Here is a 26,864-nt window from a genome sequence, read left to right as displayed (position 1 = left end):
TGTGCCCTGCATCCCATTGTTAGAGAAAGATGTGAAGTGTAAGGGACATTATTACTACTCACTCAAAGTTTCTGAGACCCCGTTATGTACCATGACCCTGTGCTCGGGACATGGAAGTGAGTGACTCTCTATCCCTGCCCTTGAGGAGCCCAGCCTGGTCACAGGGACACACTTGTAAACCACCAGTGTTAGGAACATGGTGTTATTTTTATTGTGATCTGTCTTTATATTTCTATTAGGATTTTGCAAGCCACTCAGCTATTAGTTTGTTTTTTCTCACCTAGGTAGTGGGGTTTAGGAGAAAGTATAAGCACAATGAGGGAACCAAGAGTCCTGGATTTTTATCTCATATTTACTTTGACTAGATATACACTCTTGGACAAGTCATCTAAACTTGTGAATCTTAATTGCCTTGTCTGTGAAGCGGAGGCGAGAATCCCAGCCTACTCACAACTGGGGGTTTACAACAAGGCTATGGTGGGGGGTTTGCAATGAGGCTATGGTGAGGGCTTTCGAGAGGAAGCACCTTGGAAAGCAGTCAGTACTGTACAAGTGTGCAGAGTTGTTGTTACCGCAGCTGTTGACTCGCTGGGCTGCCTGAGGGCTCTGAAAAACTGGCTTTATGTCTAGGTTTCTCAGTGTCTGAAATCAGATCTCTGGGGAGGTTACTCCTGGGAACTGCTGAGTGGAGACAAGCATACCCAATCTCCAATCAGTAGTCATTAATAAGGATGGCACTGAAGGGCTCATCAGTGGTGTGAGCAGGGGTTTTCTGTCCCCTAGGCTATCCCCTTTCTCTTGACTGTGTCTAAGTGAAGACTAATAATTAAAAAGACATATTTTTGGTGTTTTACAGTTTATTTAAAACTGTATCAATTTGGTCCTCATGACAACCCTGTGGTTACACAGGAATAAGAGAGGTTCAGAGAAGTGAAGTGTTTTGCCCAAGCTCACCCAACCAGTCAAGAGTAAATCCAGAACCAGAAACCAGGTCATCTGCCTCCTATTTAGTCCAAGACTAGTTGACTTTAGCACATGCTCATGGATGGAGGGTGTAGAGGGTATGGCAGAGAAGAGGTTGGTGACTTGATTCCATCAGCTCCATTTGATGTATGAGGCAGCTTAAGCCTGAAGAGCGTAACTAACTTGTCCAGAGTCATACTGCTAGTACTATAGGCCTCAGAAATTGACTGTTGAATGAATAAGTGAGCTAGTGAGGAAGCCATTGGGAGATAGTCACAAGAACCCTAGTGTGTTCCCCGGATCAGTAGAATTCAGTTTGTATATACCAAGTCAGCCCAGATACTAAGTGGGTAGGCTTCTGGGAATACAAGATGCAATATATATCCTCAAGTGCTTTACAGATTTACAGACAGAAGACTTAGCTGAAATAACTAAAGTGAAAAATAGTTGCAGGATTGAAGTGAGTTACAGGCAAAGTCCTATAAGGGTTCTAAGGAGAGCAAGTGTTCATCTAGTTGAAAAAATCAGGGAAGGCTCTATGGAGCCAGAGCAGTCTGGGCTGAACTCTTATAGAGAAGAGGAGAGGATTGCAGGTGGAGGTTTGGCAGAGGCAGCCAGGCTCTAGGCTCAGCAGACTGGCCCCTGGGCTGAGGTGAGTTAAAATTCTGTAAAGTTGCATGCCCTCCTCTTGCTGGTGTGGCTCATTGCCTGTCCTTTCCTGGTGGGACCTTGTTGCAGGAGGACGTCAATCTCAGGGAACTGGAAGACAAATACTGGCTCTGCAATGCTGGAGCAGATCGCCATGTCAGACAGGTGAGTGAGAGAAGGAATCCAGTCCCCAGCCCAGCAAGAGAGAGGCTTCTATAGGTGAAGAGGTGTAAAAAATGAGCACTCCCCAAATGGAGCCTCTAATCACACAGGACAGATAGAACACAGAGCCCCAAGCAGCCAGTTAAGATCAAGCGGGACTGGGTTATATGCTAAATTATGGAGATAAAGACTAGATATACCATAGAAGCTCCAAGAAAGGAGTAATTATTGTGGGCTGAAATAGCAAAGGGAGGCCACCTAGAGTAGGTGAGACCTGCTCTAAGCCTGGAAAGATGGGTAGGATCTGGAGAGCAAAGTGGAGGGGTACTGTAGATAAGGAGGTGTGCTTGATGCAAGTGGAGGGAGGAGAGCTAGGGAGGGGGAATGGAAGAGGTAGAGGCAGCAAAGAGAGCATAGCCAGCAAGCAGGTTTGATGTGAGCTAGTGCCCCAGGCTCATGACACCTTCCCATCCCCTCTAGGTACAAGCTGTGGGTAGACACCTGCTCTGAGATATTTGGTGGCCTGGACATCTGTGCTGTCAAAGCCGTACATGGCAAAGATGGGAAAGACTACATTTTTGAGGTAAGTCTGGCCCAAGGAGTATTTCGGTAAGAGTCAACCCCCAAGATTAGAGGCCAAGCTCTTGGCTTAAGAACCATACGGGCAGACCAGACTGTGTTTAGTTTAGAGTCTCCCAGGCCAGGGGAAGGTTCCCAGATGACACAATCAGTGGGTAGCAAAATACCTCCGCCAATGGAAGCTGTTGTTTCCAACCAGCTAGGCTGACCCACAGCAGGGTACAAGATGCCAGATCTGGGTTCCTGGGGGTCCTAGCCTAATGCTGTTCCTCGAGAAAGACTGTAATGATTTTACCATTCTTGATCTGAGAAAGCTGGCCTTGAGAATCCTTCGGCCCAATCTGCTTATTTTGCAGGTGAGAATATGGAGGCCTAACACCATGAGCATGTGCCCAAGGCCACAGAGTGAATCAGTGTCTCAACCTGAGCTAGAACTCAGGTCTCCTGGATGCAGGAGATTCTTCTTATCATCTCTGTGAGCCTTGGAGACACTTTACTCAGCCTGGTGCTCTAACATAAGTTTAAGTGACTCCCTTTTCCTGTATTAAAAGGAAAATCAAATATGAATTCTTCACACATATTCTTGCCCAATCTTCCTGGGAGCAGGAGAGGCTCTTTGCCAGGAGTTGGTATTTTCAGAGGATTAGTGTCAGGAGCCCAGAGTGGGCTTAGGAATCTACTCTGTGGTCTGTTTGGCATGTAACCTTCTGAATGGTCATACCTCCTCTCCATGGATGGGCCTCAATTTTCTCAACCATAAATGAGAGAGTTGGACTACAGAGTCTATGATCCTGGGCAGGCAGACACTTCCTAAAGGAGGAAGACATTGATCTGGACCTTGAGGTACAGGAAGAATCAGGTTGATGGCAAAAAAAGGAAGGCATCCCAGGTCATAAGCAAAGGCAGGAATCTAGTTGTTTAATGGGCAGAGTATGTGCGGAGATAGAGATTGTGTGTGTGAAAAGTCACAGAGAGGAAAACTACCTGCTCCTAACCAGAGAGTTAAGGGAATGACCTTCATGTGTTCCTGCTTTCCCGACCTACAAACTCTGAGCCCTGGAGCTGTACCCTCTCGTTGCTCTCTACCTCCCAACTACTTTCCGTCACCAGTCTTTTAGTCTCACTGAGCCTTGGCCTGGGTGAAGGGTGGGAGGAAGGACCCAAGCAAAGGTTTGTAGGAGGAAGGGGCAAAGGTCCTATTTCTGCAAAGGAACATGCTTCCAGCTGAAGATAAGAACATCAGCTTCATTCCCAACCTATCTCTGCTGGCTTAAGTCTTTTTGAAAGACTGTGCTAGGCGTTTAATGTTTTCAGACCCTTCCTAACCTGGGCCACATCTTCCACCAGGTCATGGACTGTAGCATGCCACTGATTGGGGAACACCAGGTGGAGGACAAACAGCTCATCACTGAACTAGTCATCAGCAAGATGAACCAGCTGCTGTCTAGGACCCCTGTCCTGTCTCCTCAGAGACCGTTAACCACCCAACAGCCACAGGTAAGCAGCTGGGAGGAGACACAGGAGAGCCAAGAACCATTCCCAAGCCCACCACTCTAGACTGTGGTGGCTCTAGGGGGGAGCAGAGGTTAGTCCCATCTAGGAGATATTTCATTTTTCAAAAATAACCCCAAACTCTTCTCTCCACTCAACTTTTGTGTAATGTAGTGGCAAGATCTTTGGTGGTATCACATCTCTGATAGCTTGTTCGGGCTGAGTTGGACCTCTGACCAAGTGCAAGAATCTGTTCCTGTACTTCAGGAACGTTAGACAGTAGAGAGTTACAGTAGGGTAATTATGAGAATAAAATTTAATTGCTTGTTAGAGATACAAGCCCATTATTTAAATATTGAACTTAACTAGACATGATAAAAAGATTTTCCTGGTTAAAAAAAATATCAGGCCTGCAGTAGATTTTATGATTTTGTGAATCGGTTGGAATCAAGATGTTTAGGTCCTAGTCTTGCCTTTTAGTCCACACTGTCTCTCTCAGTGATGGGATGGCAGATTATTGCTCATTCCTGCTCTAAAGGAAGAGAGACAAGTAGTCCCCTTCTTCCCTTTAACCTTGAGAGATACAGAGAACACCTGGTAGCTGCTTAAAGAATTTATCACAGAGTAAGAGAGCCTGATGCTGCCCAGACAAGATAAGCAAAAATAGGCTGCTCTGGGATTCTATGAGTGTCCCTTAAGTACTTTTATAAATACGTGCAACACTCTCGTGGCCTCCTATAGGAAAGTCATTCTGAATGAGACTGAAGGCTATGTTGAGAGTCAGGAGACCCAAGTTCAGCCTTGTTCTTGCCACTGACTCACCAAGTGACCTTGGGTAGATTTCTTCCTTTTTTCTGTGCCTCAGCATCTTCATGTGTAAGATGAAGGGTTGAACCAAAAAAATCACTAAGATCTCTTCTAGCAATAAAATTTAGATTATACAAAAATGATAATCTGATGCATGAAATTTCAGTAACAAAAGTGGGGCTGGCCCCATGGCCTAGTGGTTAAGTTCGGCATGCTCTGCTTCGGCGGCCCAGATTTGGTTCCCAGGCGCAGACCTACATCACTCATTGGTGGCCATGCTATGGCAGGTGACCCACATACAAAATAGAGGAAGACTGGCACAGATGTTAGCTCAGGGACAATCTTCCTCAAGCAAAAAGAGGAGGCTTGGCAACAGATGTTAGCTCAGGGCAAATCTTCCTCAGCAAAACAAAACAAAACAAAAAGTTCTGTAACAAAGAAAGACAAAGAATTATTCACAAAATAATCATTTCTACCCCACAGAAAGCATTAGCTCTTCTTTAGTACAAGCTCTTTACTTTGTAAACATTGAATATTGCAGCTTAAATATTTTAAAGAGAAGTCTATCAGAGTCAAGGCAGGAAACCTAGTAAGGAATGACCTTCCCTAAATTTAAGGGCTCCTGCAAAAATCCCTTGTTGCAAAGCCCTTCTGGCTCAAGGGTAAGCTTTTCTCTGCTCAGCCTCACATTTGAAGCTACAACAGGATATTGTGGAAAGCACACCATGCTGGGAGTCAGGACTCTCAGGGGCTAGTCCCCCTCTGCCATAACATTATGTGACCTTGGGTAAGTCACCTCCCTTCTCTAGACTTCTGTTTCCTCATCTGTGGAATGGAGTTGAGTTAGATAATCTCTAGATCCCTTTCAATTCTGAGGTCACGTGAAACCTGGAGTCAGCCCAACTACAAAATCTGAAGGCACAGTCCTCACTCCTGACATGAACAGAAAGTTCACAGAGTTCCCAAAACCACCCTCAGGTTCGATAATTCTCTGAAAGGACTCGTAGAACTTACTGAAAGCTGTACTCACAGATGTATTTCAGGAAAGGATACAGCGCAAAAGTAAGCCGGAGATAGATGTGTAAGGCAGAGTCCGGAAGGGTTCCAAACATAAAGCGTCTGTTGTCCTTAGTACCCGTTACCCTCTTGGCATCTGTATGTGACAATGAAATATTGCCAGTCAGTGAAGCACACCCAAGCTTCGATGTTCAGGGTTCTTATTGAGGTTTCATTGCATAGTGTTAAAAAACAAAATTCAGCTGAGTAAATTTAAAGATCTAATTGACTTTATTCAATGATTTATGAATCTAGCAGCATCCTGTCTAGCAAATAGAAAGGAGCTCCAAAGAGCTGCACGGAATGAAAGGCTTTATAGACAGAAGGGGACAGGGACAAGGGAAACGCAAATTACCTCATCTTTCTTTGGGCAGTGAAGGAGGGTCTGTCAGACAGATTGCCTCGCTGCTGCTGACCAGGATATTCCAGACTGACCAGTTAAGGTTATATTCCTGGCAGAGGCTGAAACTGGAGTTAGGTTAGGTAGTAAGTCATGGTTTGCTGATGTGGGCCTTAGCACAGGGGACTCCATTTTGGGTCTGTTGTTTCTTTTCTGTTTTTTTCCAAGGAAGATTAGCCCTAAGCTAACATCTGCCAATCGTCCTCTTTTTTTCTGAGGAAGACTGACCCTGAGCTAACCCCGTGCCCATATTCCTCTACTTTATATGGCTTGCCATACAGTGCCATGTCCACACCCAGGATCGAACCGGCGAACCCCGGGCCATTGAAGTGGAACGTGTGCACTTAACTGCTGTGCCACCAGGCCGGCCCCTGTTCCTTTTTAACAGTAGGCATGCTTGATTGATTGATCACCTGGTTAAACTCAGTCTCCAACTCCCCACTCCCTGGAGATCAGGCTAATACCTTGTGGCCTGAGGGGCCCATCATAAGTCTTCTGGTTATCATACACTATCAGATGTAGTCTGAGGGGCCCCCACCGTGAATAACAAAGACAGTCCTATCACTCAGGAAATTCCAGGAGTTTAGAGGTTACCACCCAGGAGCAGGGGCAGAGGCCAGATCTCTCTTTGGGCAAGGCCAAATTCTTTACTATATTTATAATTAAATTAATTTGGCAAATGTTTCTCAAATATTTTCAGCCCCTTGTGGGCAGGGGTTGTGCCTTATTCGTCTGTGTTTCCACTGACTAGTACAGCTCTAGCCCAAAGTATGTGCTTAAGATTAGTTAATAGACTTAAGGCCACACTGATGAATGAGGTATAGTTTCTGTCCAAAATTGGTTTATGTTCCAAATTGAAATCATAACTGAATTCACAGAGGTCGCCACCATTTGTCAGATAGTGTCTTCCTGTATCCTCTGTTAGCTTCCTCCTGAGCCTTGTGCCTTGACCCCTGGCCACCCAAAAACCAGAAGACATCCAACACTCTGTCACACTTGGCAAAATACTGCAACTTGGGCTTGAAGTCATGACCGTACTGGTCATATTTCCACTTCCCATTTCTCATTGGTAATAGCACATTTCCATTGGTTATGATTGAGGAGACATTTCAGTCGTTTCATTTCAGCCTGTGGCTCCAGGCCCATGGAGATGTCAGACCAGGTTGCCTTCATATTCTCGCTGTCACATCTCCCAGCTTACCTGCATCTTTACCCACATGAATCTACTTCTAAGGCCCGCCCTCCACTGGTGATCTGGATCTCACCTCCTTTTTGCTTTCACGTACCCCTGCTCTTTTCCATCTTCAATTTCTCCTTTCCCAGAAGATTATCACAGCCACACACAAATATCTCCCGTTTCAAAAACAAAATAAAAAACAGGGGCCGGCCCTGTGACCAAGCAGTTAAGTTCGCGCACTCCACTTCAGCGGCCCAGGGTTTCACCGGTTCGGATCCTGGGTGCAGACCTAGCACTGCTCATCAGGCCATGCTCAGGTGGCATCCCACATAGCAGAGCAAGAAGGACCTTCAACTAGAATACACTACTATATATCGGGGGCTTTGGGGAGAAGAAGAAGAGGAAAAAAAACACTTAAAGATAAAAAAATAAAAAACAAAGATCTCCCTCAACCCCGTATTCTCTTCCAGCTACTACTCCATTTCTCTGCTCTCCTTCACAGTAAATCTTCTTGAGTTGTTTCATCTACTATCTCCCCTTCATCACATCATATTTTTCCTACCCTCTCCTGTCAACATTCCACCCCCACCATCCCACTGAAATTGCTTTTGTTAAAGTTGCCTCCATGTCTCCAGGCCCAGTGACTTTTCTTTTTATCTTGCATGACTTCTCAGTAGCCTTGACACAGTTGATGACTCCCTCCTTCTCGAAACACTTTCTTTTCTAGGCCTCTGGGACCCTACCCTTGCCTAGTTTTCATTCTACATCATTGGCTTCTCTTTCTCAGCTCCTTTGCTGGCTCTTGCACTTCTGCTAAACCTCTAAATGTCAGTGCCCAGCACTTGGTCTGTGTTTACATTCCTTGGTGATCTTGCCAGCCTGTATCTATCTCATGCCATCACCACTCCTTGAACTCCAGATTCACATTTCTAACTCCTGTTTGCTGTCTTTATTCGCATGTCTAAAAGGTGACCTTAATGTAAAAGGCCAAAGCAGAACTCTTGTTTTTTCCCCTTAAATCTGTCTCCCCTACCATTTTTTCCCAAGCAATTCACAAAGGCCCCTACCTGTCTCTTTGCCCTTGTACCAACCTCGCTCTTGATCACTGTGCCCTAGCCAGACTGGTGAGGGGCTTTGTATTAGCTGTGTCCTCTCTCTGAAATGTTCTTCCCCTTGTTTTTGCGTGGCTGGCTCCTTCATTACCGTATAACTGATATTTCCTCAACCATCCAATCCAAAGTTGCCACCTAGTCACTGGCTGTCACCCCTCCCTTCTTTAATTTTCTGCATAGCACTTGCTATCAGCTAAGATCATTCTCACCTGTTTATTTCTTTGTCTCTTCCACTAGTATGTAAGCTCCTCAAGAGTAGGGACTTGTTCACTGCTGTCTCTCTAGGGTCTCGCAGAGTAGCTAGCACCTAGTAGCCATTGAATCCATCATGGGTATACTAGGGAGGGATGGGTGGGAGTAGTCTGCCCAGGTGCAGTGAGTCATTGGTAGAAAAATTAAATAGTAATAACAAAACTAAGTCTATCTGCGTTTTATTATCACCATATGATAGCAATTCCATACAAATGACAGTGATAAAATACTCGTCCTGCTCAGACAAACCACCCCCCAACCCTCCCCTTGATATGCCATTGCAATGCATATTTGCTGAATGAGTTTTCAGTTGGAATAAGTGTCTTTACTAGCCTTAGCAGCATGTCAGAGTTGGTGTCAGGATCCTATGAACAATTTTGTTAGTGTGTGAATGGAATGAATGTAAACTAAGGGACATTACGTGGGTTCTAGCCAGGACTTGGCACGGTGAACTGAGTCCTTAGGTGCCATCACTCAATCACGTTCCATTCCTCACAGTCAAGCCCCTCTTGCTGTCCTCTTTATTCTGTGGCTCTGGCAGCTCAGGCTGAAAGAGCTTCTGGCCTGAGTCACAAACCCTAGGAGCTGCTTCTTGCCCAGTATCCTAGGTCAAGACCAGGACAAACTTACGACTAGCCAATTGTCTACCTTTCCCTCTTCTCCCTCTCTTTCCTTGGCTACAGCTCCATCATTAGAGCTTTCATTTCTTTGATTCTAGAAGAGCACCTAAAGGAGAATGGGGAGGAGGTGAACAGAGGGCACACCTTACCTTGTTGTCAGCCAGCCCCCTAGCCTGAGATGGATTAAATTATAGAAAACAAAGATCAAAGTCGTGGGAGTGGGCCCAGGCTAGCTGCTATGCCCAGGTCAAAGGAATAGGGGCAGGGATGTAAGAGGTACTGATTATGTCACTGATAGCAGGGAGGTGAGTGGCAAAGCCTTATCTGGCTGATGACAGCTTGGCCCTTGCCTGGCTGGACTGCCAGCTTTGGGGCTGCCCTGACAGTTGGCCAGGGCAAGTGGCCCTCTACTCTATGGGCTCTGAAGTGCTTTAGAGACTGTTCTCAAGGGGGCAGTGACACCTGGTGGCCAGTGATGGCCGAAGCCTCCAGGCTGTATACCTATGGAACTTCCTCCCTGTGTGCCCTGCTCTCCCATCCTTCCTCACATTCACTGACCCTTAGGGTCTGGGATCTGAGCTGGACCTTAAATCCTGGGGCGCTGGAGAGGTGTGTGCTGCTCTGAGACTCCCGGGAACCAGGACGAGAACTTCAGCTGGACAAAGCTTTCAGGTCATGCCAGTAGATTTGGCATTCTGGTGCTCTCCTTCATGTAGCTAATTTTTTTTAATTTCCCATTACGCTACTTCCACTCTTTTTATTTTCCTGTAAAATCTTCCAGAGCCAAGGGCTGAATTGCTAATGCAGGGGTTTTGGACAATGATGGGCTTTCTATTTGGCTTGTGAATTAACTCATGAGGAGTGATTCTAGGACTTGGCCTTTGGAAACATTAAAGAGCATATGGTGTCCAGGAGGAACACAAGCCTCTTCCCATTCCCTGAGCTGCTCAGACCACACTTCCAATGTTTCTTCCAGTCTCAGTGTTACAGTGTAACAAGGACAAACTCTCACTCTAACTGGAGTGTGCTCAGGGAGAGAAACTAGGAAGTTAAGGCATTTGACAAATCTGTAAGTAAAAAAGGAGCTGCAGTTGAATAGCAATAGTCTCAAGGAGTCCATGACTTAATATCTTCGCTCTCTGAAAGCTGTCATGGGATGGCACTGGTGCCAAAGGCAAACTGACTGGAAGACAAGAGTAAGCTCTCTGTGCTGAGAGAGGAAATGGCTGCCCTGGAAAGTCGTGTGTGGCTGCCACATCATTGCTGATGTTCCGGCAGGAGCAGGATGAGCCACTTGTCAGAGACATTGTGAAAGGGTGGGCTGGGGGCCAGGGCTGTTGGAGCAGGTAACTTCAGATCTCCTTCCAGGTCTGAGATGTTGTGATCCAGGCTGTGTGCTAGCCACAGACCTGGGAAAGGCAGTGATGAGAGCTCTGAACTGAAGGACTGAGGCCTAATAACCTCTGGCCTCTGGTGGGACATTCTGCCAGTCCTTTTTTTATTGGCTCTCTGGTCCAAAGACATACTCAAAACATTTCCAGCCAGGTCTTTCCAGCTACAAAGGCCCGAAAAAGATGAGGTCTCTTGAGTGCAAGGAGACCAAGACTGAGAAGGGGTTTCACTGGAGTCTTAAAGGGCCACGCAGCTAGGGAGGGGACACAGCTCAGACACCAAACATGGGACTTTGAGGGCTTCACTTAGCTTAGAAGAAGTAAATTTAGGACAAATGAAAGACCTTCCTGCTTCTCATTAGCAGGACTGGCTTTAGGGAGTTTGTTCCCCAGTGACTATAAGCTGAAAATGTGAGATTTGAGGCAGGTTCAGATAAAGTCACTGGTGACCAGATCCCCCAATAGACTATTAAGGGAAACTGACTATTTTGAGGCTGTTTTAACTTTTAAGGGACATCTTTAATCACTTGAAGTGACATTCTGACCTCGTGTGACCTGCCCCTCAGTGCCCCCATAGGTCTCATGGACTGCCCCCATGGGACATTTCTTTTGTCCTTAGGAAATCACTGATTATGGGAGGGCTCCAATCCAGGAGATGAGCTCTGCCCTCAGAGCAGCAATTCCTATCATGAAAGGAGGTGGAGGAGCTCATTTGGGGGCACCTTTTATAACCTTTCAGAGGAAGGAAGGTCAGCACTGGTGACTGCAGGGATGATCCCAGAAAGATCCCAAGGTGCCTGAAAGCATGCTGTCCCCTTTGCTCTGACTGAACCTACAACCTCCTGATCGCATTCCTTCCTGCTGCCTCATCCCCCCAGGGTCCTAGACCGGGGGAGCAGGGCCTGGGGGAGCTGATCAGAATAGTCCTGTGGCATGTCCAGCAGGGAGCTGGGCCTGGCCTCTTTCCTGGGGCCAGTCCCTGAGACCCTTTCCTAATTTCCTGTCTCAGATATGCTGAGCAAGCACAGGCTTTCCTCTTTGGTGTGGGTAGCTGGACTCAGGCCAACAACTCTCAAGAATTGGGTCACTCAATGTCTTTCCTTCCTCAGCTTTCCATCCTGTTGGGACCTCAGATAGGAGCTCCTCTCTCCTAGCTTGTCTGCTGAAAGCCACAGCGTGGCAAATTAAAAGTGCCTTTGAAAAAAACCCACAAACCTCATCCATGGCCTTGGTTCTCTCCCAGATCAGTGATTTCCTTTCTAGTCACCTCCAGAGCTAATATTTACTGTTTCTGAAGTGACTTTTCTGCATCTTCAGAGACCTTCCTGGAACAAGTCAATGATATACAGAGGGCATGATATAGCCTAACCTAGAATCCACCCCCCACACACACACACTGAACTACCATGTACCAGGTAACAGGGAAGCCACCTACCAATATCTTCTCCATTGATGCATGAAATCCTACTGTTAGAGTTTCATTCCTTTGGATTGATATTTATTATTATTTAAATAATAGTAATGATACTCACTTATTACTTTGCTTAGCACTTCATAGTTTACAAAGTGTAGCCATTATTTAGAGCCTTGCAACTCTTATGTGAGCTGGTTTGAGCTGGTATTTCTATCTGTTTTATATATCAGCAAAGAGAATGCAAATGACTTGTCCAAGGTCACACAGCTTATAAGCAGGAGAGCTGGAACTTCTAGTCCCCAGTTCAGGGAATGCTCTACAATACCATGGACTGTGCCCTTTTAATGCTCCCACCAGAGCATAGGGAATGGTAAGAATGGAGAGACCTAGGCCTCTGTGAGCCTGTGTAAGGGAAGCTCTTGCTCTCCTCCTCCTGACAACTGAGTGCTGAACTTACCAACCTGGAGGAGTCTCTGAGCTTCACCAGCTCTCTCCTGCCCCTTTGCCTTCTCTGATCACTAAAGCCCAGTGGATTCAGCATAGCAGGATATCAGCCCAATCAGCTTTGATGAAGGGCAGCAGCACATTGTTCTTGCCAAGCTCCTCAAAGCCTGTGCCTGCAGGACACCTCTCCTTAGGCCCAGGAGCCCTGAGGTCTTGCTGGGCTCAAGACTCTGCAGCTAAGAAGGGCTTGTCTTATCTCTCAGACACATAAAGAACTGAAAAAATGCATGAAAGAATTAATGGAAACCCAGAGCCAGAAGAGCCTGTAGAAGTCATATGCCTGCAACTACCTGAACCCCCTCTATAGCGTATCTGACAAGAGTTTGTCCAGGCCCTGCTTACACACTTCTAATGCCAGGAGGCTCACTACTACCCAAGCTAGCCCTTGATCTTGATCAGATTTACATTTGACTAATTTTGATCTTCTACTCTGTCCTGGGTGCTTCCACAGTTACCTCATTTAATCCTTACAATTGGCTCATTCAGGGAAACTGAGACTCAGAGATTAAGTAACTTGCCTAAAGTCACATGAGGAAAGATGTCATTTCCACACTTCTCACCATCCTATCTGCCACATGTGCCCATTTTATTTCACTGGTGTCCCTCCTTTTTTTTTTTTTTTTTGAGGAAGAATTGCCCTGAGCTAACATCTGCCGCCAATCCTCCTCTTGTTGCTGAGGAAGACTGGCCCTGAGCTAACATCCATGCCCATCTTCCTCTACTTTATATGTGGGACTCCTACCACAGCATGGCTTGCCAAGCGGTGTCGTGTCCGCACCCAGGATCCGAATCGGCGAACCCTGGGGAAGTAGAAAGTGCAAACTTAACCGCTGCGCCACCGGGCCAGCCCCACTAGTGTCCCTCTTAAAAGAGGTGCCCACGTTGGGGCAGGCCCAGTGGCACAGCGGTTAAGTTCACACGTTCCACTTCTCGGCGGCCCAGGGTTCACTGGTTCAGATCCCAGGTGCAGACATGGCACCTCTTGGCAAAAGCCATGCTGTGGTAGGTGTCCCACATATAAAGTAGAGGAAGATGGGCATGGATATTAGCTGAGGGCCAGTCTTCCTCAGCAAAAAGAGGAGGATTGGCAGCAGTTAGCTCAGGGCTAATCTTCCTCAAAAAAAAAAAAAGAAAGAAAAAAAGAGGTGCCCAGAACTGGTCACAGTGCTCTCTCCTGAGGCTTATCAGCCAAAAGAGCAATGGACCTATGACTGCCTCTTGTTGAGACACTGATGTACCTCCGGCTGCATCAAATGTTTCTCTGCAGCATTACAAACTGACACCCTCTGAGCTTGCTATCATTCTATAAGCCCAGAGTTGTTTGGGGTATTTTTCTTGTGCTGCTGTAAGGCAGTGTATTCTCTTTCTTTTTTGTTTGCAATTGGGCACAAGCATTAGACTGCACATTCTTACCTGTTTGAGTCAACCTAGCTTTCTGAGGGAAACTCTGTAACTCAGTCTGGCCATGAGTTCCTGCTGCGGGCTGGCTGCAGGCCAGACTTTGGCAGTGACGCCAGAGTGGCCAGACTTCTGTGGAATTCGGCATCCCAGGCGGTTCTTGGTGACTGGAGACAGATCCCATGATAGCCAGACCCCACAGGGAATAGGCCTTTAGCCCCAGCAGACGGAAGACTTGTGGGCAGAGCCAGAGAGTCTCAGCCTGGCAAGGGACAGTCCTAGGGGACTCTCCTCCCGCCTCCCCTAGCCCCTGGGAATTCTTCAGTCCACAACCTTGGTGGAGTCGAGGACAGGAGAAGCTCTCTAGGCGCCAGACAAGGGTGGCCAAAGCACGTTCCCAGGCTCCAGCCTAAACAGCTGCCTCTGAGAGCTTTCCCCTGAAGCTTTTGGAAGGGAACCGTTGGGTTCAGTTCATCTTTGGGTGTCTCGTGGATATTTCTGAGGCTGAGGAGAGCCAGGGCCAACCTTCATGGTATAATTACCCCTCAGCTCCTGCTGTGAATGTTGCATTAGAGTTCTATCGTTAGAGCTTAATCTGTGGGATTTTTAAAATTGTTCCTGGAATCATAAATTCTCAGGGTTGGAAGGAATTGGAGTGTTCATCTAATCTATCATGTTTAGTGAAAGAATATTCTCTATAGTATCTTTGTTAGGTAATTCTCTAGCCTCTGCGTGAACACACTCACCTCCCAAGACAGCCTCTTCCACTGTTTGTACTATAGAAAGTTTTTCCTATAAGTGAAAGTCTACCTTTCTGGAGCTTTTGCCCATTGGCCCCGGTTCAGCCCTTATGCTCTATGGTCTTCTATAACCGTCTCTGAAAATAACAATTTTCTGGGAGGAGGACATCTTGGCCATTAGTTTTAGACCAGGGTCTGAGGTGATTCATTGGCAGCTGTCAGTGGTATAGGGTGAGGCCCTGGGGGAGGGGGCTGGCAAGAGCCTGGCTCCACAAACTACATGAATTTCCTCTGAGTGTCCCTCTCAGGCTGTGAGGCCAAGACACTGATGGCTTGTCAGGGAACCCGGAGGAGGCTGTGCCATCACAAGTGAATAAAGGTCTCTGAAGCCCAGGAATGGGAGCACATTGCAGGGCGCATTCTATCAGGGGAGTGAGACCTAGGAAAAGGTCTTATGAATATCACCATTACCATCATCTGGTGTATCTTATTTAGCACCTACTGGAGCCACTTGATTGATTGATTGATTGATAGATAGGTAATCTTACTTTATATCATGGAAAACTTTTGAAGAAAGGCAGGTGCAGAGGGGTGAATAACTTGCCCAAGGTCACAGAGTTAGTAGTTGGCAGATTTAGATTTAACCCGAAGTCTTCCTAACACAAAAGCCCAGATTCCTCAGTCACTCTGCTGCCCAATCTTAAAGACACTATTGGAGACCTAAGTTGCTGTGTGTGTGTGTTTGCATGCATGCGTGTGTGTTGGGGGCTGGAGTTAATGCCCAGCCCAGTCTGAGCATGTCAGGAACTCAAGTAGAATTGGCAGCAGTTAGCTCAGGGCTAATCTTCCTCAAAAAAAAAAAAAAAAAGAAAGAAAAAAAGAGGTGCCCAGAACTGGTCACAGTGCTCTCTCCTGAGGCTTATCAGCCAAAAGAGCAATGGACCTATGACTGCCTCTTGTTGAGACACTGATGTACCTCCGGCTGCATCAAATGTTTGTCTGCAGCATTACAAACTGACACCCTGTGTGTCCTGTGTGCCCATTACTAAACGCTATATCCTGGCCTCAGACTTCTTTTCCAGTTGGCAGTCAGATCAAGAGAAAGAACAAAATGACAATGGGAAAGAACCCTTGAGCCGGCAGTACCCCTAACTTGGTGGGATTAGTCATTCTTGATGGAAGCAATTTTGGCTTCTTTGAGGCTTATTTTGACTTTACCTTCTCCATCTGATATACAGGCATGTGCTGCTCACCAGAGTTGATACCAAATACAACATGGTTTAACATCTATGGTTTAACGACATTTTTCTCTCAAAAGACTTATACTCTACTCCATTTTGAGTTTTCATTGTTGTTGCATGTTCATTTATTTAACAAGCATTTATTAAGGACCTCTTAGGTGCTCAGCCCTGTGCTTGATGATATTAGTAAAATGACAAGTCTTGAATTTTCCAAAATATTCTTCATTCTATTTTAACTTTTTAATAAATAGTTCCTATACCAGGCCATATATCCCAATTTTTCTTTGAAAAAAATGGGCACTGTATTTGTTAGGAATTCATGAGAAGATGAAGACACATAGTTCATGCCCTCAAGGATCTGGCAGTCTTCTTAGAGGCGTCATCCTAGTCTTCGGGATAACAAGACAGTGCTGCAAATGCTCCCCTTCAATAGTATGAGTCTGCTAAGTGCTATTATATGATTTCAGAGAGGAGATCACAATCAAAAGGAGCACTCAGAAGAGGAGATTTCATGGATAGGTTAGAACTTGATCTTGCTCTCCAGGATGTGTTGGATTGGATTGGTAAAAAAGGAGAGAAGGTGTTCCTGGAGGGTACTCAGCATAAACAATGGAGTGGCCTAGACTAGAGAAGAAACAGTGAGGAGTCAGGCCTGGAAGGAGCAGATGTGTATAGGACATGAGGGGGAGAGAAGGCTAGAAGGGTCAATTCCCAGCCATGCTGAAGCAAGTCTCTGATGTCAGCCTGAAGAATGTGGATGTCATCCTGTAGGCAACAGGAAGAGAAGGTGAGCATCATACTACCTGGGCTCACATCCCAGCTGCGTTAGCTGCTGCCATGTGACCTTGGGCAAATCACCAGACTTAGTTGGGCCTTAGTTTCCTTATCTAAAAATTAGAGATGTTGACAATAGTATCTACCTCATAGAGCTGTTGTGAAGTTTAAGGGAAATACTACGTAAAAGTGTCCATCGTGTTATCTGGCACATATAGTGTTAGTTATAAATTATTTAGAGCAATTAGGGAAGGAGTTTAGGAGGATAATAGGTAGCCATGGAGAAGATTGATTAGAAAGAGAAGAAACTAAAGAATTGTCAGACGATTCTAACCTGAAACTAACATTACATTGTATGGCAACTATACTTCAATAAAAAATAAGAAAAAAAAAAGAACTGGGAGACTATTCTAGTAGTCTAAGCAAGAAATGATATAGGCCTGACCAGAGTTGGTCAAGAGAAGATGGTGAATCTTAGAGGCCAAGAGGGAAAAACTGATAGGTCTTGATGGCTGACTGGATGGCAAGGCCTCTAGCTGCCTTATTGGGTGTGGATATTTCAGTGCCAGGGCTCAGACCAAGCCTCATGTATCCCATGAGAGTGCTTGGAAGAAGGGGAAAGGAAGTGTTGGTGTTCTTGCTGTGATCTGTGAGAGGTTGGGGATTATAGATTGAATGGGCAACCTCTGATGTAGTGGCACTAAGGACATTTCAGAGGCCCCCTGCCTCCTATTATCTGAAACCCTCTTAGAACACTTTTAGGCTCTGCATTATAAAAAGGCCATGATCCTGGAAAGGGTAACACTTCTGCTGTCCTGGTAGTGGAGCTGAAAACAAGCCTTAGGAGGCAGGAAAGGAGACAGATGACCAGAATCAGAGGCCCATGGGAAATGGGGAACAGGAGGAGAAACAGTTTTATTGTGGGAGTAGGGCTGCGGGGCATGTCACAAGGGAAGAGGAGCACTAAAAGAGGAAGTGGGAGAATGCTGAAGACGTACTTAGCCCATTTCGAAGCCTGCCTTCAGAAGCTCCCTCTTTGACATCACCATCAGCACACTTGGCAGCTCTTAGGCTTTATAGAGCATTTCCCCTGTGCTGAATTCAAGCTCCAAATGCTCACTGCCTTTAATACAAATGTTAGACAAACTGAAGTCACATGATCTTTGATCCTGTCAGGGCATAACCAGAATCACAGCTGGGAGGAGAAGCAGCATGGGAGTGGAGCCATGTTGTTGGGCAAAATGTAATTATGCCCTTTGAGAGGGGAGAACAGCTTGGCCTTGAGTGCTTTTACAAACATTAACATCTTACTCCTTCCCTGTGGGTAAGGAGGATTCTGGGAAACAAACGACTGCCCCTCCTTCAAGTTCCTGCCTGTGGGAGTTCCCGCCCAGCCCAGAGTGGATCTGACCCTTGAGTCAGCCTCAGAGTTACCTCCACACAAGAAGTGAGCCAAGTCTAGGCTAGTCACCTGGTCCAGCCGCCCTGGCTTTATGGCCCCTGGAGTCACCTAACGCCCAATCAGCTCTCTGGGGTTTAGTGTTGATCCTTCCTTCAGGAAGCCAGGCCTGTGAGTACAAGGGGGAGCTGGACATCAGGCCCCCAGAGAAGAAACCAGATGCTGTTAGAAGACTCAAAACTTCTAGAAAGAGTAAGTCTAAAAGAGAGTGAAATGAAAAAAGGGGTTGAGGAGGTCTGAGACACTGCCTATCAGGGTAGTGGTTCTAAGCCCCAGGCTGCCTACACCTGTGCCCTAGCAACACCCCAGAGGCTGAGAATCCCTTTGAGGCATTTCTGGGAATAGTAGAAGCCTCTGGGCCAGATGCCACCGGATCCCACCGAATCCCACTACAGCCATGCCACAGAGGCACAGGGTTTCTCTTTGGAATCTGCTCCGAGTTTTGTTTTTATCTCTTTTGCATTTTTGTCTTCCAGAGTGGAACACTTAAGGATCCGGACTCCAGCAAGACCCCACCTCAGCGGCCAGCCCCCCAAGGTTGTTTACAGTATATTCTCGACTGTAATGGCATTGCAGTAGGGCCAAAACAAGTCCCAGCTTCTTAAAGTGATTGGTAGTTAATTTTTCAAAGCGGAAATTTTAAGCCAAAAATAAACAAGGAAAGAAAGGAAAGTGGGGAGGGGAGCAACAGACCCTCCCATTGGTGCCGTTTCTGCATTCTTTCAGTGCTGACTGGACTGTGTTTTTCCTATGCAGTGTCAGCTCCTCTCTGTGGTTGTGTACCTGTTCCTGTTCGTGCTTGTAATGCTCACTTATGTTTCTCTGTATAACTTGTGATTCCAGGGCTGTTTGTCAATAGTGTACAAAAGAATTGTGCCTCTCCCAAGTCCAGTGTGACTCTATCTTCTGGGTGGTTTGATAGTATTTTTTAAAGTATTACATAATATGGGGTGAAATAGGACTGGGGTGGGGGTGGACAGGGGAGAAACAAAGACCACAACCCAACTCCTGTCTTCCTCCTCCTCAGATTGAACCGCCCCCCACCCCCTGCTTACCTCCATGAGTGTGCTTGGGATCTTCAATGAACTGTGCTTTCTGCTTCCTTTCTGCATGACTAGGGTAAATAGATAGAAGTTTAAGAGATTTTCAAGGTCTAATTTCCATAGCTTCATCCATTGAATCTGAAGGCATCCACTTTTTTCTCCATTTGCTAAAATTTGGTACAGTTTGAGTGTATGTGAAATAGGCTGGCTGTGCCTGTAGAGCTCTTGTGTCTTTAGTGATGACATGAAATATAAAGAACAATCTATTTCCAGGAATGTGTTCTGTATTTTACATCTCGGTGCACCCTTGTTTTTATTATTAACTAATTAGCTATGAGATTAGACAAAATAATGGGGCCGCTGATGTGCAATATCAAAGTGAACTTGTGAGTGTTTCCTGTGTGCTGATCTGTCCCCCTGAGTTGTTTCTCCTTCGTTGCTGTTTCTGAATTGGCCATCTGTGTGCTTCTGTGGAACTGAGGCTGCTTCGTATTCCCCAAAGCTTGACCTATGTACGGAGATGATTCTGTAGCAATTTTGGTCATAGAATGCAGGGAGCTACTGAAAGTCTGGGAAGGAGTCGACCATTCTGCTCTTGGCCTCTCCTGAGGCATCATAACATGAGGCCAAATGAGAAATGTCCCATTTCACTGGAGTGAGTGCACTGCCTACAGAACCCTGAGGTGAACTCCCGTTTTAGCTCTCAGCTGTCACTAGACCCTCCAGAGCCTGAGAACGAAGAGCTTTATCTTTCCTGAGAGGAACAGTCTCAGATTTTAGCTTGTGTGAGTTGTGGGCAGAGGCTCCACAGCCATGGCTCTTGAAGAACCTTCACCAGTTTGTCCTCTTTCCTCCGACAAGCAGCTCTGGGCAGGTGATGAGGCAGTTAATTAAACCAGGCCTCAGGTCCGGTGCCTCATCTTGCCATCTCCTGGCCAGGCTGGGAATGGGCACCAAGTGGCCTCCTCTAGCACCGTGGTCCATGGGAGTTCATGCCAGCAGTTTGCCTTTTAGAAGAAATGCTTCTAGCTCTACTTTTACATTCCTTCTCACTTCTATACTTACATGTCACTGTTCTGGATTACCAGGTCTGAGGAATAAAGTATTGGTAGTATGTTATGTGATATGTATGTCAAGGGTTACATGTCCTGGTTTCTCCGTTGGTTGCTGGCAAAGTCTGAGGCTACAGGGAAATGCATTGAGTATGAATGTTCTCGTCTGTAATCCCTCCCTTAGAGGATGATGGTAGTTAATCTGTTGTAAATATATACATATATGCATTTACGCACTTCCAGATGGGTTTCATAAGAATCAAGTCCTTAAATACCTCCCAATCTGATGAAATGATAGAAAGGAATAAAGCAACATTTCCCAGAATGGAGGAATACATTTTATTTATTTATTTTTAAAATTTTTTTGTCCAAGTGGTGAGCTGATGGTGGTGTTGCTTCTCTGCATGTTATCAGTGTGAATATCCAGGTGCTTTTCATGTGACATTTGTGAGCCACGAAAACAAAGATGCCATTTGAATTCAGTCAGGCTCCAGGATGGTGTCAGCCAAGGTCTCTCAGGTGGGAGAGAAACTGATTAGGGCTCCCACTGCCAAATGCAAGCAGACAGCGTAACCTGACTGTCATGTGCCCTCAGGCAGCATGCTAAGGGACAACTCTGTGGCCTGAGGGACATCTGTGTCACAGTATAGGATTGCCATTTAGGTGTTTTGTACCCATTTCTTTTCTGATGTTGTCCCCTTTTTTTGTACCAATCCAGCTGGGAGAACCTCAGCCAATGCTGGAAGTGTGATTGAAGTACCTCTCTTTTGTGACTCTCTTGTACAGCTTAATGTGCAATAAAGGAAAAGTTATATCTGTCTTCAGTGTTAAGTTGTAAAGTTTCTGGCTATTCAAGCATCTCTGTACAGGTGGGAAAGCACTCAGGTTTCTGGTCCAAGAGGCTGAGCTATCAACCTGCAGTACTTTACAAGAAAATGCTAATATAAATGATGCCAAACTTTGGAAAAGGCAAAAACTGGTTAACGTGAAATAATCTGCTAATCTATTGTCCTCACTAGTTATCTGATTTGAACTTGGAACTTCTTAAACGTGCAAAATTCCACTTATTTATTCATTTATGTATTTATTTATGGGTAACTAACCCTGGTATTAATTGGTAATTGATGATAAAGTGGAGCCCCTGCCATGTAATGAGGAAATGGGCTGACTGTCATGGAGGCACAGTGGTACGTACTACAATTCTGCCTCTCCAGAGGATACAGATGTTTTAGTGTTTTTAGATAACTAAATTACAACACAACTCTTAACTGCTCTTGAGTTTCTATAAGCCCATTCCTTCCAGCAGGCCCATGGATGTGGACTCTGGGATTGAGACTGAGAAATTGGATCTCCCAAGCCAGTTATGCCTCACTTCCACTAGTCAGTATGTGCTGATGGGCTCATTTTTTGACTTCTGAGTGTAGGAAACCCCCTCAGCAAAATCTGAGCAATCTGGTACCTCACTTACTGCCTATCAACCACCAGAGGAAGAATGGCCTTTTTTCTCTTCAGGCCACCAGATGGTTTTCTGTCTTATGCTGGGAGAGGGGTATCCTGGTCCTTTTTAGGGGGCTGTTTGCCAGATGGTGCCCACAACACCCCCAGGGGAGAATGGGGCTTAGATTTCTGGAGAATTTCACCACACACACCTGAGAGGGACTGAAGCCCCTGAGGATGATACTCAGAGGTAAAAGAGTACCTGGAAACAAAAGATTCATCCTGGTCATGGGCTTAAGTTAAGGCTAAAATGAAGCCCTGGTGGGGCCTGGGGTTTGGCAATCAGACACTGCAGGCTGGGAGCAGGATGAAGGCCAGCTCCATAAAAACTGTCTAAGTCAGTGATGATCAGTGATCATAAAGCACAGAATACTTTTTGAGTAACTTTCTCATCCATTATCCTCTTTGAAATACTACTGTCTTGAAAGATAACAAGATTAGGACTTACTTTTTAACAGTTTTATAGTTGGAAAGACCAAGGCCTGGAAAAGTTTGCTTACTTGCTCAGGGAGTCACTGATAGACTATGTCTTGGGTTTTCTGATTCCCAGACCGGTGCTCTTTCCACCACCCAGCACTGCATCTGTTGTGTGGAACTTGAGACTTCCTAGTAAACCATGAGGCAGATTGGTCTGTACCTGAGGAACCTCTGGGGAAGAGGGAGGAGGTCCCTCTAGTCTGGGGGGCCTTCTGTAAGAGAGCTCGCCTATGATCACAGCCACTCATCCCATATTTTCTTTCCTGTCCTCCTAACTTCTGCTGTGACTGAGGTGCTGTGTCTCTGAGGAGAAACAAGTAGTGGCATTGTATGAGGGTAACCAAGGACTTGCTCTGAAGCCCTTCAGAGCCTCCGGTGGCTTGTAATAGAGCTTATCATTTCAGTAATTAACTAACCACACCCTTTGAGATGTAGATTCTAATAAGGAAACCCTTTGATATGGTTAAATTATGAAGTTTTTCTTGTACTGAACCTAGGGGGCCCTGGGCAACCCCAAGGAGTGCAACCCCCAGGCAAGGTGCTGCCTCCACGCCGGCTCCCCCCTGGACCATCACTGCCACCTTCCTCCTCTTCCTCCTCCTCTTCTTCCTCCTCCTCCTCGGCTCCTGAGCGGCCGGGCGGCCCCACCACCCACGGAGATGCACCCTCCAGCAGCAGCTCCCTGGCAGAGGCCCAGCCACCCCCGGCTGCTCCACCACAGAAGCCCCAGCCTCACCCACAGCTCAAGTAAGAGACAACTCAGCAGCTCCTTCCCCCCCCCCTCTTCCTGCCCCTCCTCGCAGGCCTTAGTTCCAGAGCTGCTAGAAAGCACCTTCAATCTGGCCGCCTCCTACAGATATTTTTGTGGGGTTTTTCTGGGGGAGGGTTGATTTTTGGTGGGTTTTTTTTGGTTGGGGGCATGGTTGGGGTTGATTGGAGAGGGTAGGAAAGAGGGAAGTGAAAGTCTAAGGTCTAGCTAGAAGCTCAAACCCTCCCCTTTCTTCCTGGGGAGTGGCGGTAAGGCGGAGTTACTACCCCTTCTCCTATTCTTGTACTAGCTTAAGGTTGTTTTTTTAATCCTGTCTCCTACTCTTTTTTCCATTCCTTTTCTCTGTGTGTGTCTCTCTCTCTAAAAAAATTTTATTTTTTAAATCCTCTTCCTGCCTCTGACTCAGGGTTTAGAGTGTGCAATCAGCAAGCCTACCCAGAAGGAAAAGGGGGAAGCAGTTAAATCCATTTCAACATTTTTACCTTCAGCTTTGTCAGAAGGAGGTCCATTTCTGGTGTGGGCGTCAGAGGAGTGGCAAGATAGAGATGCTGAGGAACTCCATCTTCTTGGGTTCCCTCGTTCCCAGCAGTAACTCTGGAAGCCCCCATCACACTATCCTGCTTCGGAGGAAAGAACTGAGGGCCCCTAGAAAATAGTGTTGCTGTACTTGGGGGGGGACAGCACCTGGTATGGATGGTGGTCAGTTCCACCCTCTCCCCCAGAAACAGAGTGCCTCTGATTGCCTTCAGTGTCCCCAGACAGACCTCTGTCATCCCTGTCAGCAAAGACAGCTGTAGCCTTGGGGGAATGGGAGTGACCCATCAGGGCTTCTCAGAGTAATGTGATGAGAATCTTCAGGGAGGAAGAAAAGGGGGCTGTAGTATTTTGGAGCTTAAATGAGCCCTTAGAGATGATCTAGTCATTGTATAGATGATAAAACATTGTTTAAAGAGATTCGATTAGTTTTCTTTTTCAAAGCCACTCTGCCAGTTAGTGGCAGAGCCAGGATTAAGGTTCAGGTGGTCCAGATGATCACTTTCCCTAGGTCTCCAGTCCTGGGTCATAAGAGAGGCATCACACACTCCTGCTCCCCAGCTCTGCTCAGTGGCACATTTCACATCTCGCTTGGCCCATGAACTCCACTTAGCCCAGTTTTCTGCGTGCTGACTTTTTAATCTCTCCTACGTTCTCATTAGCCAACTCTCACCCCAGTTTCAGGGCAGATCTTTGGGTTGTCACTGCTCTGGGATGAAGTTGTTGAATAGAGCCAGCCCCTGACGACAAGCTGGAGGCTTGTACCTGATGCCCTTGGCTTGCACATGCAGAGGACTCCCCCCATCCCAGAGGCCAGCGTGTTGGGTCTCATCCCCAGCCCTAATGAAAGGCAAGGCATCTGTTCACAGTCACTGCAGGAGGAGAGAAACCGCTCACGTTCCTGTAGAAGGGAGTTTCCAGGGCTGCACCCCGATTTTCAGGGAGGATTGGGAGTTCTAAGACACCAGGAGAAGAGTCTCGAGCCAGAAACCAGCAGGAAAGAGACACAGTGTGGAAGTCAAGAAGGAGACAAGACAGGCCACTGGAGATGCCAGACCTCCCGTCCTCTTCTAGAGTGCTGGGCTTGGCCTCCCCTTGACCTTCTTGCCTTCACAGTTTTTCTCTCTGAATCACTAGTCTCTCATGGGAAAAATTGATCCCTAAAATGTGTGTGATTTGGGTTGTTTGATTAGAAAACTGCCTAATAACCTTGTGTAGGCCTGCTAGGTATCTCTGTTGCCCATGGACATCCTGAACCCCACAGACATATTAGGGCTCCTCTGAGGAAGACGGCAATGGTGATTGTGCCCATTTTAAGAACAGGTAAATTGAAGCCCTAGAGCTTGTGCCAAGCTAAAAGGTTCCTTTGGAATCAGGAAAAAAAGGAGAATAGAAAGAACTGAAAAGGCTTAGAGATCATTTTACTAAACATCTACATATCACCAGTGAGAAACTGATTCCCAGAGAGGCACATGGCTTGCCAAAGGTCAAAGTGAGTGAGTGGCAGAACCAAGACTGACCCAGGTCTTCTGATGCTGGCTTCACCACTTGACAGTTGATGGAAAGGAGAGTACAAGAGCCCATGGGCCCCTGGTTGCTACATTTCATCAAAGGAGAACAGTGTGAAATTCCTAGATTAGTACTTACCAAGTTGGGCTCTCTGAACTTTAGCCTGCTGGCCCTTTAGTATGAAATAAAAGAAACAGCCTTTGAGTCACCCCTTCTTCCTCTTTCCCTTCTCCCTCTTTCTCTTCTCTCTTTTTTCCTTTCTCCCTCTCTCCCACGCTGCCCCCATCCTTTCTTCTTTTAGCAGCACTGAAGGTGAGGAAAGATAGCACAGGGACCTCCCAAGGTCCTGGTAGGACATCACTGCTGGCTTTCTCCTCTGTCACCTTGGTCTCCCTGGGGTGGGAGTGGGGATTCTGATTGTGTATTCTCATGTCACCGTCCTTCCCTGCCTCACTGGGAACACCACCCTCTCATGTTCTCTCTGGTTTTTATCTTGAAGCAAGTCGCAGTCCCTGACAAATGCCTTCAGCTTCTCTGAGTCCTCCTTCTTCCGGTCTTCAGCCAATGAGGATGAAGCCAAAGCGGAGACCATCCGGAGCTTGAGGAAGTCCTTTGCCAGCCTCTTTTCAGATTAGCTCTCCAGATACACCAGGGCACCCGGCCCAACCAGGAAAGGGAGCTGAGACACTTGCCAGCAACAGACAGCCACGCTTAGTGGTGATGTCCCATGACCTTGACGTGTGTGGCCCCTTCCTCTGCTCCGTTGTGCTAAGTGATGTTTTGCAGCTCAGAAAGGACCATGTGAAGGTCTCAGGGCATGTGCCCAACCAGCAAGGGGCACCTGACATCAGAGAGGATAGAGCTGCTTTCCTGTAGTCATGAGAGCTTCCTCTGAGGTCTTCGTTCGCTGTGAGTTTAGTGGCCTTATTGTGACAGAGCCATCATGTCTTATTCTTCCTCGTGAAGCCAGGATTCCCCTCATTGAGGACTCCTGGTAGCTTAACCTATCTCAGCTGCAGTCCTAAGCATGCCGCCCTCCCTCACACCCTTAGTCAGTGCTGCCTGTTTAGGGAGCATATACTTACCCGGAAGTACTCTTGGCTCCAAGTGTTAGGAACTTACCCACAGCTAGATCCCTTGTCACACCTGTTTAGCTGTTTAAAACACACCTGCCCAGCACATGAGCTTCCTCAACTGCTGTCGTGGTGAAGTACCTTTAGTCTGCTGATACTGGAGAAAACAAGGATCTGCAGTTTCCCTCTTTTCCCTCCTCTCGGGAGCAGTTCTTGTGTGCGTGCTGCAGTGATCTTGAGCTCTGAAGCCACACTGTAGAGAATGCATGCCACTGTAACAGCAGTATGCCAAGTTTGTGTTCATCTTCCAATAAATAAGACCTTTGGTGTAATAAAAGCAGCAGCATTAACCAGCATTTGATTCAGCCATGAGGTCTCCCCGAGGCCACTCTTTTGACTGAGAACGCGTATGTGAGGCATATGTGTGTGTTTGCGAGTGTAGGGTAGTGAAGAGTCTAGTAGGGTGAAGCTGTTTGTGTCAGTGTGTATGTGAACGTATTTGTGTGTTAAGTGAGACTGTGAATGTATGGCTGTGTTTGCAAGTGGTTGAGAGTATGGCTTTTCTTTAGATTCCACTTATACTGGGCCTCCTGACGCCTCCCTGGTAAATCTGTTTCCTCCAGGACAGCTGGACTTCCTTCAGTAATGCAGCATTTCTAACAATTTTACTGAATTTGTAGCCTTTCTAATAAGTATAGCACCTTTGCTCCTGTAGCAGCCAA

At 46.6% G+C, this 26,864-nt stretch overlaps 1 protein-coding gene across 1 annotated transcript in view; it reads left to right on the top strand.

Moving 5' to 3' along the window:
* Positions 1–26,589, top strand: part of SYN2 (synapsin II) — a 184,211-nt gene extending 157,622 nt beyond the window's left edge. The window contains exons 11-16 of the mRNA XM_046683892.1: positions 1,702–1,776; positions 2,254–2,356; positions 3,700–3,849; positions 18,665–18,725; positions 22,755–23,004; positions 25,569–26,589. Of these exons, the coding sequence (XP_046539848.1) occupies positions 1,702–1,776; positions 2,254–2,356; positions 3,700–3,849; positions 18,665–18,725; positions 22,755–23,004; positions 25,569–25,704 (775 nt within the window). The 3' untranslated portion in view covers positions 25,705–26,589. The remainder of the gene's footprint in view (positions 1–1,701; positions 1,777–2,253; positions 2,357–3,699; positions 3,850–18,664; positions 18,726–22,754; positions 23,005–25,568) is intronic.
* The last annotated feature ends 275 nt before the right edge of the window (positions 26,590–26,864 follow it).

This window comes from Equus quagga, chromosome 1, assembly GCF_021613505.1.
Source record: "Equus quagga isolate Etosha38 chromosome 1, UCLA_HA_Equagga_1.0, whole genome shotgun sequence".
Taxonomy (NCBI): Eukaryota; Metazoa; Chordata; class Mammalia; order Perissodactyla; family Equidae; genus Equus; species Equus quagga.
This window is presented reverse-complemented; position numbering and strand designations above follow the sequence as displayed.